Source organism: Pocillopora verrucosa, chromosome 1 (genome assembly GCF_036669915.1).
Source record: "Pocillopora verrucosa isolate sample1 chromosome 1, ASM3666991v2, whole genome shotgun sequence".
In the NCBI taxonomy this organism is placed as follows: Eukaryota; Metazoa; Cnidaria; class Anthozoa; order Scleractinia; family Pocilloporidae; genus Pocillopora; species Pocillopora verrucosa.
The window spans coordinates 20,459,664-20,479,588 of NC_089312.1; the positions used below are offsets into that span (position 1 = coordinate 20,459,664).

A 19,925-nucleotide genomic window follows, 5' to 3' on the forward strand; every position below is an offset into this window, starting at 1 on the left:
TGAATTAAGAGGCAACAAGCAGTCCCAGCGCATTTCAGCTTTCAACACCAATATGCTGTTATACTTAGGGGGACGAACTTGCACTAGGGCGAAACCACCATAAACCGTTTTCTCAAGGCAAGATCTAGAGGGATTTATGGAGGTTTTGTCCCGTTGCAAGTTCGCTCCTACCACCTTTGCAAGTTTGCCTTCAGTAGTAAAGCAAGTTCGCTCCCTACTTGAACTCGTTTCCCAACAGCAGAACAAATTCATTTTCCATCGAAGTCATGCTGTATTTTGATCCATCAGTTAGTCTTTGTGGTACCAAGTATTATTAAGGCGCGATACCCGCACGAGATGAAAAACCACGAGACGACTAAAGCTAGGAATTCTTCAACAGCCTTCGTAACGATTCCTTGTTTGTGGTCAGACAAAAGTTATCCTTGCAAATGTATCTTTGAAATTTAGAGTGATCAGTGCATCATGAAACTTCGCGGAAATCGTTTTCCTTTGAAGGGAGAGCATTTTTCCGTTTTTATTGATATAGATCCAAAGAAATAATCTTTCAGTTCTATAAAAAGCGGGAAACATCTCAAAATAATTTCATAGAGGCATCCACCGACGCATAATTTAAATCAAAACTTTGTCAAGGAGAAGTATCTCAGTAGATGTGATCTGCTCATCATGGAAGCCGTGACGGAATTTTTTCATTGAAAAGAGAGCATTTTACTGTTTGAATCGGCGACTTAGGCCGAAATAACTGAGCGAGCAAGCTGCGAAATACGATACCTTGAGTTATTCAATAGGATGATAGAACGGAGGAAAGGTAGATCGGTGGAATGACGGAAGGAAGCTATAGAGATCATGAGACGCGGAAAGACTGAATATCCTAAAACGCGGAATGCACTATTGTATGAAAAGAAATTCTCAAAAAATGAAATTGTAATAAAATGATAACATTATTTATAATTAACAGGTGAAATCAAAAGAAGCATAGGTGATCATTGTTAGAACCCAGAGGATTGTGGAACCATGAGGCTTTTAATTTGAGCTAGCCCCTTAAAAATATTGTCATACAGCTATTATTATCACTATAATTGTGTTAATATTATTATTTGTTACCATTTAACTTTCGGTGGAATATCAGTTATGCAATATATTCTTGAATCATCTTTCTCATGTGGAACATGGACAGGGTACTCATAAATATGTGGGATGAAGTAGGTTTTCTGTTTTGCATATGAGACAAATATTGTGCAACGCTGCCTTCTAACGTCATTATACAACCTCTATTTATTTTCAAGACTAAAAAAATTGTATCATACCGGTAGCCACATACAGTCTTTGACTACAGTCTTTGACTATATCCCTCATTTGAAGTGGGACTTCGACTAGGACTAGTGCCTCGCGGCGAAACTTTGTTTGGTACTCTTGGTACCAGGACTCTTCGTCCTGTTACTCATTCGCCTTCTGTCAAAGTTTACCAAAGTTTGAGGGCTTCTCTATGAATTTGTTTCCAGGTTTACAGAAAATTTTATGCAGAAAACTTAAGGAGAGGTAGGAGAAATGAAACACACCAGTTTTCTCTTCTCCCTGAAGTCGGAACTTTGTCAAGGTAGGTAAGATCACGACGGCAATTTTTTTCGGAAAGTTTTTGAAATGATTCAACACTCGACATCTGTAGTATCATCTATTTTAGTGCAAGCCGATAAGCGTCCCTGGTTTATTTTGTTTGATATCTCGAACTGTTTGTACAAATCCTCTAATGAGTAAAAGCAAGTACTGGTTTCTATAATTGGAGGGTAGGCGCAGCGCTAGTTATTTCGAAAGATTCTTCTTTCCTTCCTTTGCATTCACTTCTTGTCCCGGTGCGGCCATTAGCTTGCTCAATCAAACTCTTTCACTAGTGATTTCTGTGACATGACCTCGGCCGATATTGTGTAAACTAATCGCAACTACATTCCTCGGCCTAAGCAGTATAGCTCTCTTGATTATGCACTTGAAATCTTAGAGAAGACTTTGTTTTATGCGCTTTGGAGGCTGGAGGGTTTCTGTCACCCGTTGAGTCGCGTAAATTGTATCCTATGTTGAAGTCGGCAATATTACTAGATGTAAATTTCCACTTATTGAAGCAACTCATTAGCTGCATGTAATCGCTTCTGAAAACATTGAATTTCGAAGTCTTATCAAGGTCTATCAGGTTGAGTATTACGTTTATTGAGGTGCTCTTGTCGCTAGATATTTTAATTTGTGCGAGACCCAATATTGAATAGTTTTTCACAGCTTGGAGTAAAAGTCGCTCGCATATCAACATTCATCCTTGTAAAGTTAATTATGCATTTGAAATAAACTCCAGTTTATGTCTATATAATTTCCCTCTGGTGGTTTCATTACTAAATTATTTTCTTTCCGTAATCCGCAGGTAAAAAAACGCATCGTGATGAGGTAAAAATGGAATCCTATTGATCTTACGAGGATTATGTCTCAATATTCTCGAAAAGACGGCTCTGCCAGTAACAGGACTATCCCACATACACGAATTGAGGACGAAAGGCAGATAGAGGACATTTACGAATTTGGAGAAGTACTTGGAAGAGGGAGTTTTGGGGTTGTCAAGGAAGCAACGAACAAAGCAACGGGTAGTAGATGGGCCATAAAAGCTGTTAACAAGGAAAAGGTATGGCACAATGAAAAGTTTTATCGCCCTCAATCCAAGTGCAAAATGAATATAATTCCTCCGATATTATGTTAATGCTTTTCGTTTAGTTTCCGGTTGTTCACAATTTGTGAAACAGATTGAAAATCTTAAAGGAAAACCAGCTGGTTCTGATAAAGGTCAGAGGTGAAATGTAAAATTTCCGTGGTTGTAAATATCTTCCTGGCTTTATTATTCAGTGTATCACCAAGCAAATTGTTCGTATCCTGGACTTTAATCAAGTTATTTCTCTTACACTATAACCTATTGTTTAGATGTTTAGCACGTCAGCTATCGGCTCTTACAGGAGTGGGAAGTTTATCGTTTTCATTTAGAACAGAATTGGAGTTAAACTATGCTTAATATTAGTATTTCTTGGGTTATAATTTTTTTTCTTTGAGAAAAATTTAATTTTGAATACAAACCAACGTTGTTCTCGAAAAGTTATTTACTGTCATGTCACATGCTTTTTGCAAGCCTGATTTACTAAATTAAGAAACAGTTATGTGCACACCCTTTCTAGAATTTTCAGGAGCTGTTTTCCAATGGTCCCCTACTGAGGGAATTTATATCTGTGATTAGACTGAAAGCACTACCCCTCTGTGACATCTAAAAATATGTTCCATTTCAATATCCCAACCTAGACCATACATATATTAGAAACTTTATTTACATGTATTATAGTCCAACCTCAAAACCTTAATTAATTATATTAGTGGTATATCCCATGTAAAATTATGTGCAAAAAGTGCATCTCTTTTTGTAATTGCCTTTAAAAGGCAACCTCAAAACTTTGACAGTTGGTCAAATTTCACCAAACATGCTTTATGCATGTAAGGCCTTGACTGATGTGAATTGCTTAGAGGCTAGCAAAGGAAGGGTCCTAGTCCTGCTTCATGCATAAATTTGTATAAAAATCCATAAGTCATGTGCACTTCGAAAAGTTTTTCATGCATCATGAATATAAAAGGGAAAACTTAAAATCTCTCCTAACCTTTCTAAGTTTATACACAACAATTATTAATTTTGGGCTTGATCATGCAGCACACTTAAACCCTTTGCCATCTTCCACTTGTATGCTTTACAGATACATAGAAACAATACCTAGAGTGCCTATTGAAAGTTAGCCTTAGTTTGGTGGGAAACAGGATTTGGAGTGAATTTTAAGACATGATAAAAAGAGGATTATAACCCAGGAGTAATTGATAATAGGCATGCAGAATCTGATCTTGTATGCTGATTTCAATTTTGTCATTTTTGTTTTATGAAAGTTGCTAAATTTAAAGTTTTCAGTTCTCTTTTCATCCTTCTGAAAACATAAATGTCTTGAATTTCCTTTTCAGTAGGCAAGTAAGAAATGTGAGTTATTTTATATTTCTATAGGGATGTCTTTCAGAACACTCCAGTTCTAAGAGTAAAGTACATTGGTGATCAATATATCAGATCAACCCTTGACCTAGAGGGCAATAATTTCTCATGCCTGAATAAAAGATATAGACCACCTTTATTTATTACACCTCTTCAGTGCTGCACAAACCCTTTATATTCTAATATCAGTATACTTATTCTCAATACTGTTTGGTCTACATTTCTTATGGTACTAATGAGAAAATGTTTTTTTAATATTCAAGAGCATTTTAAGGTGATTATCATTTCTAAAGCAGTAGTGATGCTGTATGAAGATATTAGATACTAGTCACCCTATGAGGTTTAGAGGTGTTTTGGTTTGTTTCTATTTGATAACTCTATAAAGCTATAGCTAGGGCCTTTTTTTCAGTTTTTAGACATGGTCAGGGTAATAATAATCAAAAGCATTTGTTCTCCACTATAGGCTGGTACTTCTGCTGTAAAACTTTTGGAGAGGGAAGTTCTAATTATGAAAAAGATTGATCATGAGCATTTGGTTCATTTAGAAGAAATATATGAAACATCAAAGGTTAGTAACCCTAACCTTACCTTATTTTTTGCAATATGTTATTTCTAGAAATAAAGAAAATGGCTAATTATTAGGGCTAGTGGTGGGAGGTCAAAGCAGGCCTGTTTATTTCGGTATGTACCAATATATTCTTTCAACACATCTGTTAAAGATATTTGGCCCTGATTATCCAAATGTTATTTATGTTGCAGTGATGGTGTTCATGTCAAGTGATCATCATCATTTGATGAATAGGATTACCCACCATATGTCTGTTTTTATTTCAGCGCATGTATTTAGTGATGGAACTGTGCGATGCTGGTGGTGTACAGAAACTTCTCGAAAAAAAGACCCGGTTTACAGAAAAGGTATATAGTATATTTTTTCATACTTTTGTGCTTTCATCAGAATTTAAGGTCATTCTTTTGAAATAGAACTTGTGCTGTGATTTTTGTCCCACGTAACCTATTGGTTGTTTATCTTATAAGACCATAAATTTTGAACACATAGGAAACAATTCAGACAAATAAAGCAGTTTTGAAATTTTATTGGAAAAACATTTAATGTGTATTGATTGATTTTCAGGAAACATGGACAGTGATAAACCAGCTTGCTCATGCTGTGGCATATCTCCATGACTGTGGTAAGTGGAGAAACAACAGGCCTTCCTTAAGAAATTGAGTAAAAATGAGTTTAACTTTTGTCATGTTATTAACGCATTCAGGTTATTTTTAAATCTCATACACTAGTAGCCACATGAGAATGACTTGTAACATACAGGGTATATAGAAATAGAGTTTTGAGAATTTAGTGATGCCCTTATTGCTTGGGGTATTTGTTCTTGGTGGATCTTTTTACAAAATTTTTAACATAATACTGGGATGCAAAAAGCTTACACTGACTTGATTTTATTGATGTTGATTTTAAGATGAAAAAAATGCATTAAGCTAGACCAACTGTCTAGGAGACTAGATTAAGTACAGTGGCTGTAATTGATTAGCAAGGAAAGTTCCCAAGACATTCAGAAAGAAAGACAAAATGGGATATAAAGAAGATTACAGAAAATTGAGATCAATGAGTTGATAGTAATCAAAGGTCTGTTGTTCATTTAGATTGATTAATTTGTTTGTTTTTGACTCTTTTTTAAGATATTGTTCATCGAGATTTAAAACTGGAAAATATTCTTCTTGGTCAACCTGTTGGTAATGAGTTGTTAAATATCAAGGTAGGATGAATAAACAGTTTGGTTAAAAGTGTATCTGTTAGGCAGAAGGGATCAATTGATTCTCCAGTAGTTATCTAGAAGTCTCCAGAATTCTGATTGCCTTATCTTTTTTTCATTCTAACATGGAGAATTCTCTTCACTTTAAACTCTTTTTCTGTTACTACATTTCCTAACAGAAATCCTGATTGATAATTCAGTGTCCTTGTTTGTAAATGCAAGCCTAAGCCAATAATAGTGGGCAGTTGAATGAAGTTTTGAAGGATTAATTCTGAAAAGGGGACAAATCATAATTATTTGTTAATTGTTTCACCTTGCTGTCATCCACCTTGAAGTCTTCTATGAGAGGGAGTTTTTTAAACCCAGTATAGATTGTGTAATTTGCAATTTAAACCAAGGTGTTGCTAATGTAGTATTACAAACCTTCGTTTAGCATGTACAGTAATTGCATCTTTTTTATCTTTTACAGCTTACTGATTTTGGCCTTTCATTTGTGAAAGGAAGTGTTGGAAGTGATTCAATGATGCAAAGTGTTTGTGGGACTCCAATTTACATGGGTTTGCATAATTTTTTCTTTACCTTTCTTTAATTGTAAATAACATTGTAGTTTTGAGTTACATTTAACTCACTTAATATTAGATAAGAAATATATGTTATTTGCCAGCTGGGAGGTCCGTATGGTGAAAAAGGCTGCTATTTTTTGTGTAAGGATAAGGGAGATTTAAAAGGTTTCCAAACAAACTTTGAAACATTTTTACAAGTATCTGTCACAATCTGACACCTGTCAATTAGAGAGCACGTAAGAAAAAAAAGAGCATAAGAACATTTAAAAAACAATGGAACTAGTTTAGCAAGGACTGTCACAACAATGTTTTCTTCAAAAATATTCAATGATCTAATGGAAAGTATTATTCACTCTCATCGATGATTCATTCATGTATGAAGATTTACCTCTGTTCATTAAGTAAATGGCAAGGAAAGTAATTGTGAGTAAATATTTTGAAGTTGTGAGAGTTTGCTTGTTTGTTTGCTGCAACGATGTGTGTAAATCTGGTCTTTCCTCCACAAAAAATTACATTCGAATGGCACACTCCAACGAGACACGAGGGGATTTAATGCGGCCTTTTCTCAATAAATTCCTTCAATTTCTGTTGTGCAATTTACAGTACAAATGTCCAAATTGAACAGACTTGGAAAGACTCACTGAGAGCATATATTTGCTGTAGAACTGAATTTAAAACTTTTAAAGCTTGCTCTTTTACAATGAACAAATTGTTTGAGAAAATTCAGATATTAAATGAATGAAAGTTCCACCGTTCAGTTTAATTGTAACCAAATACCTCATGTTCTAACTTTCTAGGTACTTTTTGTGAATGATTAAAATTAATTGCAGACAGTTTTTAGGCCACTTTTCAGCCAATGTAATGACACTATTGCTTCAACAAATTCATTCTGAAACCAATATTTTTCTGTCAACCAAAGTGATTTGAGAGAGAGAAAAGAGAGGATTCATAAGTTATTTATTGGCTTGAGGTAGTGACTTGATGTGTTTGCTTAAAAATACTGCCCAGCCAGAAAAACAAGATTTATTTATGAAAAATGGCAAAGAAATTTGGGATGTACTCGGCGATTCATGAAAGCGTTACCATGGCCCATGGGCAGAGATAGGAAAATACTGACTGGGTAAAGAACCTATCAGATTGCAGGATTCGTTACCATGCCCTCTAAAAAAAAATTATATGAAATATTTTATTTTTTAATTGTAATAAGTAGATGCTTTCTTATTTGGAAGTAAAAAAAATGGTTTTGTATGTCATAAGTTTTTACTTTTATAAAATTGTGAATAGAGTTCAAGTGCTACTTGGGACAATTGTGCAATTGTGGAGAAGGTCTCAAAATGAAAATTGTTCCTCTTTGTTGTGACTGTAGAGGGAACACACCCACTGAATGATCCATGCATGTGATCATTTTAAAACAGTAATTGCATTATCTTTGTGTTTCAGCTCCAGAGGTGATAGATGATCTTGGCTATAGTCAACAATGTGATATTTGGAGTATAGGTGTTATAATGTATACCCTGTAAGTTCTTTTACTCTCGTGCATAATGTAATTGTTTGTAAAAGTTTAGCTTTCTAAAACCCCATAACTACATGCAAGACACAGTATAAAGGAGTATGGATATTTCCTGGTGATACACTTTGTAACTTAGTCTTAAGGGCAAAAATGTTTTATTTATTTTATCTTTAAGTTTAACTGGGAGACCACCATTTGTGGCAGAAACAGAAGAAAAACTTTATGAATTGATAAAGAAAGGTGAAGTGGACTTTTCAGATCCCTGTTGGGAAACATGCCATGAATCTGGTAAGATTTAGTAATTTTGCCACTTATTGGATAATTTTGGAGTAAAGTCCTTGTAAGAGAAACAGCAGTTGCCCCTTTGAGACAGTCTGTAAATGGAGTGTTCTAAGGCAATTTTATCCATAGATATGTAAATTATAATGACTAGCACATAGTGTGAGAACTTTCCGAAAGGTACACTTCAGATATGTGGTAACTTTTTCCTCAACTTTCCAATTTTTTTCTCTTTTTTTGATGCATCAATTATCTATCCATAACCTGTTGTGTATTACATGAGTGTTATCACTAATTTGGGGCACTTTTTTATTTTAGCAAAAAACCTCCTTCTTGGAATGCTTAAAGTTGATCCAGCTTACAGACGAACAGCAAAAGAAATCTTGAATCACCCCTGGATTACTGTGAGTAACCACAAACCACAACTCACAGTAGCTGTTAAGTTGTGTATATGAAAGAGCTAGCAAGAGACCCTGGACTTTGATTAGGCGTTAGTCCTCAGTTATTGCTATGAAGCAAAGTGCTTTGGTGCAGTAACACAATTATTGGCTGCAAACTGGTGGACATCTCATTGCCAAATGATGAAACAAACAGCTATGAATTTTTAGACTTAGAAGTACAAGATCTTTAATTTGTGATTTTTATACATGAATACCTTCTAGGGTGATTCTGAAGCATCAGAAACATCAAATGTTCTTGAACTAATGAAAATGTACAGGGAAGAGCTCAGACAGGTAAGATCACTTGTGTTCAGTGTTTGTAGATGTTTTCAAATATCTCAGTGCTTTCAACTATAATGTGTATAGTGCACTTATGATTTGACTTTGGGTTATGTTGTGTTTCTGGTTATGTTGTGTTTCTCCCAGTAGGATTGGTAAGTTTAGAGTAAGTACTCAGAAAAAGGTAACATGCTGTTGACATTATAGTTGTTTTCCATGTGTATTGTGATTGGTCAACTCAGCACACCATACCCTGCTGTGTGGCCCAGTAAAATTTATAGCTGTTTACATTCATTTGCCAAACTCTTTGGTTCTTTAGCACCAGCAATTCTTAACTTTTGTGGGAAATTGAAAATTTGAATCATTTGTTGTTAGAGCAGGCAAAAGAGGGAACATACCTGTGGATTTGAATTTAACTGTTTTGCTTTTGGCACACTGCACCCTTATGTAGCCTTCGATTTATAGCCCACACATTGTATTGAAGGGGGGAATTTTTGTTGGGCAAATTGCAGTGCAAAATTTAAACTTGGTTTGTAAGAGTTATTAAGTGCTGTGTAAAACAAGATTTTCATCAAATGTAGTTTTTATTTGTTTAGAATTGAGTAGGCAGGATAGTGTGTATCAGAGTGTACAGGGCTTATCTTGTCTTTCATCCTTACAGGGCTCTGAAAGTCAAGAAAATTCAGAGACTAATAATAATATTAATTGTGAAATGGAAGATGGACTGGTGCCATCTCCTGGTTCTTCTTCAGAAAGTCCCAAAGAGGTATGATTGAGACAGTTATTGTGGGGAAACATTTACAATCTGCTTTTAGTCTCTTCCCTTTATAACGGACAGATACTTACAGATAGCTTACGGTAAATGCAACAAGGAAAAGGGAAAATAAAAGGTGTACATGATCTTCCTTTACTTCCCAGATCATATCACTTGCCGCCACCTTCATATTAGACTTTGAAAAGGCATCAAACCTTTTCTTGAATAGATTATGTTAAATTTTTACAGGAAAATGACAGAAAACAGAGTAACTCGGCTAAGGGTGCCTCTACACCAAAAAAGTCAGTTCCCTCAAGTAGCAGGAAATTGGTAGGTTGTACCCAAATGATAAATGATGTAATAACTGCTTAGCTTGTGTAATTTGTAGATACATTGTAGGAAACTCATTAGAAAGTAGGCACTTGTTGAATTTATATTCCAATGCATTGCTTCTCATTATATGAAACAAGTAATGAGTGGTGCATTAGTATAAGCCACAGATCAGGAAGAGGGGGCATGGAGGGGCTGCAGTTCCCCTTCTAGCCAAAATGTTAGAAGGCTCACCCCCCCCCCCTCCACTCTGCACATTTCCGTAACAATGATATTGCTAGTGCAGCATAAAAGTAATTTGGCAGAATGTTCATTTGCGTGATATTTTAAAATGATTTCATCAGGATCCTGCTTAGAAAAATTATATGTAATTGGACCCTTTTTGTTTGAACAGCTTTGGTCTGTGCTCAAGAAGCAGACCTTTAAAAACATTGTTTGAAAATTCGGGTAAGGGTATGCTCTTGGGTTAGTACATGGGATAAGCTCCCCAACACTTCAAAGCCCTCTGTCACCTCTGGTTCAACCTAGATACATTATTCTTCAGAGCTCACAAATGCATGTAAATGAGTGGCCATGCAGGGGAGAGTCTTGTATAGTTACTCCTTGAAAAGAGTTTCACTTTTTTTTAGTTGCAGGTGAGGTCATGATTTCATGCTAAGGTTGCTTGCATCATCCTTTAAACATATGTGACAAAATGATTTCAAGAAGTTATTTCAAACCTAAACCTTAATTACAAGCCGCTTAACTGCATTTGTTCTTAACTTTTAAACCCGATGTGACATGATGTACTTACTGTTTCTTTGAAAGAGGTTAAATATTTAGGAGTGAAACATGTGTTTTTCAGTTAACTTTAATTGATTTGTTGATTTACAGTCAAATCAGACTCCACGTCGAGGAAATACAACCAATCAAATGGGGCCACCATCACCCCACCCACGAGACGCCCATAGCCCATCTAGATCACGTGACTCGCCTTCTGGTAGTGGCAAGTCAGTGCCTGGCTACATGCAGCCCACGAAAAGCTCAGGTGCTACTAAGGGGCCTGGGACTCCACGGACCAGAAAGACATCGGAGAAGAAAAGATGATGTAGAGAAGACGACGATTTATTAGATACTCTATTTTTTGAAGATTCCACAGAGAAAATAATTTTTTTGTTCTATTTTCAATCAAATTCTGCATTGATTGCTCATATCGAGACAAATAGTCTATGCAGTCAGAGGCCGGCAAGTTAATTTGTTAAGAATCGATTTTTCCTCAGTCATGACCAACTGTTTCTTGAAATGTGTTTTTTTTCCGAGAAATTTGGCCTTTGAAGTGGGAGCTTGGTGTATCAGAGGATAGCTCTGTGTGGCACTTCCCGCTACGCAAGATTGTGCGTGACAAAATTAGACATTGATAAGTCTTGGGGGTGAGAGTTAAATTTTTGTTCTGCAAGAACCTGTCAAGGAACAAGGCTGGGGCGGGACATTCCACAGTGTAGGGCTTTGATGCATTTTACACGAGTCAGAGTTGATCAAGTACTGTCTGTCGGTCTTTTTTCCTATATTTATAGTCACAGAATTGACTGCTGGAAGGAAATGTAGGTGATCTTTAAAATACTTATAATTCCACAAATAATAAGATATTTTAGGAAGGAATTATTCAAGCAAGTCTGTTTGCAAGTTGTTCCAACACTTAACAGCATAGTTGCACCTTGCTATCTCAGACTTTCAACTTTTGTTTGTACGAATTATGTCTCCCAAGAATTGACTACAACTCATGTAGACTCTTACAACGTTATCATGCTTCAGGATAATGAGACGAAACTGTTCAAACAGATCACGTCTAGTGCTGTCATGAGTGGTACCAAAATTTTAGAGAAGTTGAACTTTGAAACGAAAACGGGAACGCTTTGAACCCAGGACCACCCTTTCACTTGCTTGAGACACTTCATTTATGGATTTTGTCGCTATTTTAAAACGAATCAATGGTAAGCTACAATAAACACAACTTTGGTATGGCCAACTCATGATAAGCTCGAAGTTCAGTACTTAATGTGGAGGTTGATCTATTTTCACTGTAGTTACAGTACGTTTATATTTATAAATAATTGGTTTTATTGTATTAGGAGCTCGAAAGAAGAAACCCAGGTCTTCAACTAATGTACAGAATATTGTTTCAAAGAAGATTCTGTAATTTATAGAAATTCCCATTCGGCTCATTTTACGCAGCCTAGTTTTACGTCAATTACTTGAAATATTGTAGTGTGAACAATAGCATAATAAACCGGCTTCCAGGTCCACAAATTTCATGTGTCGTGGTATTGTAAGTTATCTTTGTAAAATTCATAAGTTAAGTGTAATTAAAATATAGTCCAAGTCCGTCAATTTTAACTCGTCCGTAAGTTTCTCATCCCTGGATTTGCCTTTCCAGTCGCTCACGAGAACAATTTGGTTTCCGTCTGGTTTCGGGCACTTCCTACCAATTTCTGACGCTTTCGTCCGTTTTCGGATGGTACCGTTCAATTTCGAACGTTTCCATATGGGGAGCCATCTGTGCCAAAACAGGAATCGCTAGTGATAAAACTCAATCGTAAGTTCTAAAAACGGTTGTCTGTTCAACGGTAGAATCAGTAATAAGTCGATGCCAACACTAACGATTGACGTTTTGCGGTAGCGATTTCAATTTCAGTATCACAAACGATCGGTGGCAACACTGGCGATTGACATTGACTCAAGCGATGAAGGTTTAACATTATCGATTGATACTAAAAACTGGATGATATTTAGGGCTATCGATCTGCCTTTGTACTTTTTCCGATTTCGAAAATTTTCGTCCGATCTTAGAAGGGATGAGCGAGTTGAACTGCGTTGTAGCTAACCCAAACCTGTACCTCTTACTTCCTGAGTTCGAGGTCCGCAACCCGTAAACTTCAATACGGTTCGAGTAAACGTATCTATGAGTTCAAACAGAGGACAGTGAGGAGAGGGATTTAAATTTAAACAAACCTTTGAATTTAGCAGGTCATGGAGTGAAATACAGCCCACTAAATTGACCAATCATAGCGCAGATACTAACTAAGAGATATAACCATGATATTTATCTGTTTTCCTCAACGAAATTTACTGAATCTCGCAAGAAATACAATTTAGGAAAGAAGCTTCGCAGTGAATCATCCACCCCCACTTGGCATCACTCACCGTCAAAAGACATCGTTTAATGTTACAAGGCTTCGTTTAATGTCACAAGGCTTCGTTTAATGTAACAAAGCTTCAGTCACCAAGATTAGACATTCGTAGTCGTCCCACATCATTCGCCGTCATTTAACAAAACTGGCCATTATTAGACATCATTCAGTGTCATTACACATCGTTCAACTTCACTCACTATAATTTAACGTCACTAGGCGTCATCCATTTAAACAGTTTATCCGCATCATTTGCCGTTCGGAACTGAACAGAACCGTCCGAAAACGAACGAAAGCATCAGAAATCGGTAGGAAGTGCCCGAAACCAGACGGAAGCCAAATTGTTCTCGTGAGCGACTGGAAAGGCAAACCCAAGGATGAGAAACTTACGGACGAGTCAAAGTTGACGATTGACGAACATTTCACATTTCCTTTTCGCTCATAAAACATACCATTCAGAATACATAATACATTCATTTTGGCAAAGAAAAAAAACAATCCCTTACCAGGAGGCATAAATGTATATTATAACACTTTGAAGCTTAAGGCTTTACCAAGACTAAAACAGGAAAATTTTTTGTTTTCTTTTGTTTTTTGTGCGCAATATTTGTCAAAATTCTCTAGTGCTCTTTATCTATTTTTTCTTTCAATAATTGGACAGACATAAAATTTCACCAAATCGCATGGTAGCATTCTTAGTTCCGTACAAAGCAGGCTGTGGTCTTACAAAACTTAAGTCATTGCATATGGCAGCCGACTAACATTTACATTTTGTGCAAGAATCAGTTAGTTTTTAATTTTGGATGTCATGTATGCTCGTGTGAAATGTCTTGCAGCTTTCTGTGACGCTTACACAGAGTATTTAGCTGTAGATAGCTATCCGCTGAGTATCCCCATACTCCACCAGCTTTTATATTTTTACGATTTCCAAAAGAGGAAAGGGGATGATGATTCTGTTGAACATTTGTTGCATCGTGGCCTTTTTGATCGTCATTTGTGAGGTATCTTCTTCGTTTAAAATTCAGTGTAGCTTCTTATACGCGCCTTTATATATCGTAAAGTTATTTCACTCCACAATGTAAATTTTTATCGTAAGGAAATTGTTACGAAACAAGTCTAGTCAGGGGTGAAGGAAATTATTCAAACACAAGAAATATGAAGTTTCGATAGTTTAGTTCCTAAAAGTGTTAGTAACTTCTAGAATTTTACTAATTCATCGTATTAATTGTGAGTTGTTTTCGTCTTGTTGTATGCACAACATGACGATGTAAGATGCAAGTGTGTATGTCCCAAAGAAATCAACAGAACAAAGAATGTATTTTAATTGCGAGGTATTTTCGTCTTGTTATAGGCACAGTATGACGATGTAAGATGCAAGTGTGTATGTCCCAAAGAAATCAACAGAACGAAGAATGTATTTGTCAAAACTGTGGAGCCAGAGGATTGGTAAGTTTTTGTTGAAATTGAAACACTATGCAGCGGAGACAGTTTAATAAGACACGTTCTGTTCGTACTCCGAATGAACGGTAACCGAAAGTAAACTTGGAAAAATATGTTTCATTTGATGTGTGGGCAGCAGAGCACAGCTAGAATTCTGATACGACACCTGGCAAAAGCAGTGTTGTAGCAGCTTTGAAAGGATGAGCTGTAAATTAAGCTTAGATTTGTGGCGTACTACTTTTCCAGTGAGAGCTGAAATTGATTCACAAGACTAACATTGAAAAGAAAAAGAATCAAAGGAAAGAAATACAAAAACCTTACACAATGTATACGATGGTTTAGCACATAAAATGCACTGATAGTTTGGGAGTTGGGTAAAGGTAAGGAAAAATATGAGCAATGAGCTGAATGTCTTCTTCTTTTATGTGGTAAACCATGGAATATTAAAGGGATTTATTCCCGTTAAAATCCTGAATATTGAGAAAACACTGCCTTGAAAACTGAACCATCTACTGAGGGGGTTATTGAGAGCCTTTCATGTTCTATAGTTGACATGACCAAGTTGTTGTCTGGGGGTGCCTCATTTTTAGAATTTACTGACTTCTTGAAACTGGCTGGTATATGTGGTAACTAAATTTGTAAAACATGGGTTTTAGTTTATGGGGTGAAGAGAGGTGTTAATGTTTAACCTCACCCCATCTTAATCATCCCTTGATCAAGTACTTCCATGTATAATATACCTGTGGCTATCTACTGAGGGAGAGTTGGCTGCAGAAATAAATTTTGGGTCTAAGGGTACTCACTTATCAATTTATTAATTCAGGATAATTATAGTAGCCATAGAGATGTATCTCTAGATTCAGGTTATTTTGTGGTGTAATCATATGGCTTCTGACTATTACAGCAACAATTATTTGCATTTTGATGTTTTTTTTTATCTTGCAGCAATTGTGGAAAAGTTGTGCAAGGAGATGAGAAGTACTGCTTAAGATGCCGTTGTGAGTATGAAGCCAGGAACACGACTCTCATCAAGGTATAAATATTAATATGGTTACAGGAGATGTCTGCTTAAACATATTGATGAACTTGACATTTCTAAGAAAGCTTCCTTATTAAGTGTTAAACCCAGTCAAGCCACTACTTTTTGAGTTTTTGGATACATTTGTCTTGTCCAATTTTTGTCACCTTAATTTAAACTTGATATTCCTTTTCAATGCTGCAAATATTTCCTTCCTTGATTTTTTTACTCTGTTTTCTTCTCCTTCATCAGATCTCTAGACTGCCTAATTTTTTAGCAGTATATAGTGATGTAGCTTGATTTAAATTTATCAGCAAACTCCTTTCTCTGTAGGTTACTCTGATTAGTTTGCCCATGTGTCCTGCTTAGGCTCCAAAACAGTTATTCTAAATACCAAATCACTTTCAGCTAGGTAGTAGCAAACCTTTTCTTAGATACATTCAACTATAAAATTTGTCAAAACATAGTATTTGCTGTATAGTTTCAATGAAAGTTCAAATGGCCTTCTTGAAAAAAATCAAGTTTTGAAACCACAGGATCACAAACCACTTTAGTATGCTACCCAACATCCCCCATTCAATGTTTCCCAGTCCCAGCTAAACTAAGCATACCATTAGATAGGGTGTGAGGGGTTCAACAAAGATAAATGGGAGGGGGGGGGAGAAGGAAGAGGCTCAAATAAGTAATGTGTTTCAGAATGCTGTGATCTCACTGGTAATGTGTCTGCTGTTTTGTGGTTGTTTTGTCTTTATTTGGTATTAGGAAATGCTTGAAAAGAATATAGAGTAATTTATTGATCTATCCTGGTATTAATTTCTTTGCATGGTTTATTGCTTTCACCTTTAGGGATGTGATTAGAACTGATGTCTTATTAATAAGAAAAAAGTTACTGAGCCTGATATAAGTTGATATTCACCATAAAGCCATGTTGATGCATTGAGGTTGTTCTCCCACCATACAAATGTGAAACAAATAAGTGATATGGTACAGGACTTGTGACTGTAACCATGAAAAGCTAAAAACAGGGCAAGTTCAAATTTTATGAGCAGCAAATGCAATTAAGTGTAAGACAAAGATCAACCTCCAGCATGGAAAACAATAGGTAAAGACTTAACTGATGCTTACCTAGAACAGGAAATGTGAATTAAAGGGAGGGTAAATAAAGGCTTAGGGTGACACACATTTGGAAAACATTTCACGTGACTTGCTTTCATGAATCAGAGAAAGGTACTTTGAGAGTAGAGAGTCTAGCTCAAGAACAAAATATAATGGTAAGGGCCAGTAGGCCTTATTATGAGGGTAAATGAAATGTTGGCAAGGTTAAAGCCAAGTCAATACATTGGCTTCACCTGTGAGATAATACAATAATAATAATGATGATGATAATAATAATAATAGTAATAATAATAATAAGAATGATAACAATTATAGTTATTCAGTTTATTTAAAAAGGGTGGCACCGAAGAGTTAAAATAGCTTATAAACTTGTGGCCCTCTATCTAAAATATAACAGAACTTACTAGATACTACATCTATGTGTACACAACTTGTACATAAAAATTAAGAGGTAATGATAAATTGAATGTTGAACTATGAAATGTCTGTCTATGCCAACATCAAACTACAAAAAATTAACATCTCTAAAATCATAACAAAAATACAATACTCAGTATTATAGGTGTATTAATAAAGTATAAAGTGTTGTAGTTTCTAACGTCTCTATAAGAGAGTCCTAAGGTGGTTTGCAGGAGCATTGTTATGTGCTTTTGTTCAATTTCCTGTACTGCTTTTCTTGCTTTGTCTCCCTCTCTCCTCTTACTTTTGGGTCAGTACTCATTCACACTCTGTTCTCCAGGTTTTATTTAGACAGACTCCTTGGGGTGGGCTGTGGCAGGAGTGGAGGGTATTGCTGCCCCCTGTCATTATTTATTACTTTAAGGCATCAATCTTACAATACCACTACCATGGTGTTTTAGTATGCTCTTGTACTACAGATTTATATTCATAGCAGATTACTTGCAGTGTACTTACATTTTGGTATTTTTTCCATTATTTCTGTTCAGCTTTTTTTTTTGTTCTGTATCTCTCTCCAGGTGGTGATCATATTCATTCTTGTTGTAATTGGAATTCTTTGTTTTTACCTGCTGTATTTGTTCATTGATTCCAAGCGCAAGCCTGTTGAGTTAAGCGTCGCAGCTGATGAGGTAAGGTGTAATTTCTCAGTTTGTTTACCAAGCAAGCATTTTTACTAGTGTATCGTTCGATACCAACCACACCCATACCTATCTACCTACCTACCTTCTTTCTGTACCTTGTGTCAAAGGCCTAAGATTGTTTGAATAGGACCTCAACATTCCCAAAACAGTTCTGACACAACCTCCTCTTCAGGGCACTTAAGTTTGAAACCAGAGGTTTCAAAGTCAAAATTAAAGTTTAAGGTAATATTTGAAATTACAGTTATAATAAAAAGAAAATAAAAGTGATGAGGAAGCTCACGAGAAACCTTCAGGCTTTATAGTATTGAGCTCACTCGAAATTTCAGACCTATCATGATCAATTATTAAAACTTCTTTTTTCGGATTGTTCGTTATTATTTCACTTCACGTATTTTTAGACAATGTGTCAAGGCTGTTATACCGAAAGTTTGTTTTGTGACAGGCATGAGAAATCGATTGGCAGGCGTGGGCTTTCGAAAGATTGAAGTTGTCAGTGACCCTAGGCGTTAGAACTGACGGGTACACCTCCCCTCTCAGCCTCATTCTCGGTTGAAACTTCTGACGTGAAATTTCTCGATCTCACACTTATAGATACAAGAAACATTGCGTGGAAGAAGAGCGAGAAGTTTGAGAAATTTTGACGAGAAGCTAGCAAAATGGAAGAAAACTGTTGCTGAGCAAAGAAGGAACATTTATGGGACGAGAACCATGCTAAGTTAGATGCAATGTAAAGAAAGATGTGCCATTAGGATAAATGTAATGAAGTGGTCGCAGTTGGAGTGGCCATCCTGTTGAGGCACGCCTATCTCAAGCTCAGTTGCCAAAGTTCAAATGTCTCATTCTCATCATTGGCCAAACTGAACTTCTCCTTACAATTTCCATCTATTTGCAAGCAGAAAGCTAATGAGAAGTAACAAAAAATCAACGAGGGGATATCGTATGATTTTACACCAATTCTCAAGTCTTGAATCATAAAAATGTAGGAACGATAATTTCAAGAACTGATAATATGTTGGGAGGGAAAGGGTTAAAATACGAAGCGAGACGATACATTTTAACTGTTGCAAATATTGTTTTGTATTGTAAATAAAGGAATCTTTGGCTTTTGAATAAAAAGTAAGCACAGACTACCCGTGTGGGTTTTCAGGTATTCTGTATGGTATAACTGAAGAAGCACTCTTTCCATCTATTGTGTCCACAAAATACGCTGACATCTGACAAATGCATTTACTCCGCAGTTTCCTGATCACTGTTTGGAAGGCAAATTATGCTAACTGTGACGGAGAACAGCTCATATCATTGGTAACCCGTCTGTAGACCTGTATGACCTGAATGGCCTGAAACCAATGATCATACGCAATGATTATATCAGTGCAGTACTGAGAATATAAATTATTAGTTCAGGTTATTTTCAGATGTGTTGTTAAACTTTAATCCGACGACGACTTCTTTTGTATTCTTTATATGCTTCGTCCAGTACAGTGCCATTTGGAAACTTTTAGTATTCAACTGAAATGTCGATATGCAGAGATTCTTGAAATTCATATCTGGCTGAGATTGTGTGCTTTCTTAAACGAATCAAAAGTATTTCAACTCCTTAAACATAAACAAAGTGGAAGTTTAACATTACGCGACAGCCGCCACTTTCTCAAGTCAAACAGGTAGTACATCCAACAAGTCTTGGAACACTCCTTGCAGCACAACTTTTTTTATCACTAACTTGTTTTATCACGAAGCTCCGATGTATCACAGTTTCTATAAGATATTCACTGACCGAGTTCTGAACAACAAGCCCCAATTAGTTTGCAAAAGGACTTTGTTTGTCAAATATCTGGAATAGAAAATCCAGTTGTTGTCGTAAACACGATGACATCAATGGAATAAGTTATTTGTTGTTGTTGTTTTTTTATTTTACGTCAGGGGAGTACTTTCTTTACCGTATGAGTATTGTTGGCCTCACGCTGTCCGAGCACTAGCTCAATCCGAACTCTGAACATGCCTAAGGGTTACAAGGTATATGAACTCTGAAAAAGAATTCGGGCGAAGTATTTGAAAATTTAAAGGTACGTGGTTTTTCTTTCGAAGACCATGAGTTAGATACAATGTGCGGCTGTTTCC

General features: G+C 36.2%; 2 protein-coding genes across 2 annotated transcripts; both read left to right on the top strand.

Moving 5' to 3' along the window:
• The first annotated feature begins 1,447 nt into the window (after nucleotides 1-1,447).
• LOC131781217 (serine/threonine-protein kinase 33-like) lies at nucleotides 1,448-12,333 on the top strand. Its single transcript, XM_059097867.2, has 14 exons — nucleotides 1,448-1,594; nucleotides 2,402-2,656; nucleotides 4,506-4,610; nucleotides 4,877-4,957; nucleotides 5,175-5,232; nucleotides 5,738-5,814; nucleotides 6,281-6,368; nucleotides 7,815-7,890; nucleotides 8,060-8,172; nucleotides 8,482-8,567; nucleotides 8,826-8,897; nucleotides 9,544-9,648; nucleotides 9,886-9,966; nucleotides 10,840-12,333. Exons 2-14 carry the CDS (start codon nucleotides 2,459-2,461, stop codon nucleotides 11,050-11,052), a joined length of 1,353 nt encoding a protein of 450 aa, XP_058953850.1. The 5' UTR covers nucleotides 1,448-1,594; nucleotides 2,402-2,458; the 3' UTR covers nucleotides 11,053-12,333.
• Nucleotides 12,334-14,028: 1,695 nt separating this feature from the next.
• On the top strand, nucleotides 14,029-18,934 carry LOC131781198 (putative protein 2). Its single transcript, XM_059097844.2, has 5 exons — nucleotides 14,029-14,134; nucleotides 14,485-14,579; nucleotides 15,519-15,606; nucleotides 17,685-17,795; nucleotides 18,399-18,934. The coding sequence occupies exons 1-5, from the start codon at nucleotides 14,078-14,080 to the stop codon at nucleotides 18,525-18,527; spliced, it is 480 nt and encodes a 159-aa protein (XP_058953827.1). The 5' UTR covers nucleotides 14,029-14,077; the 3' UTR covers nucleotides 18,528-18,934.
• The last annotated feature ends 991 nt before the right edge of the window (nucleotides 18,935-19,925 follow it).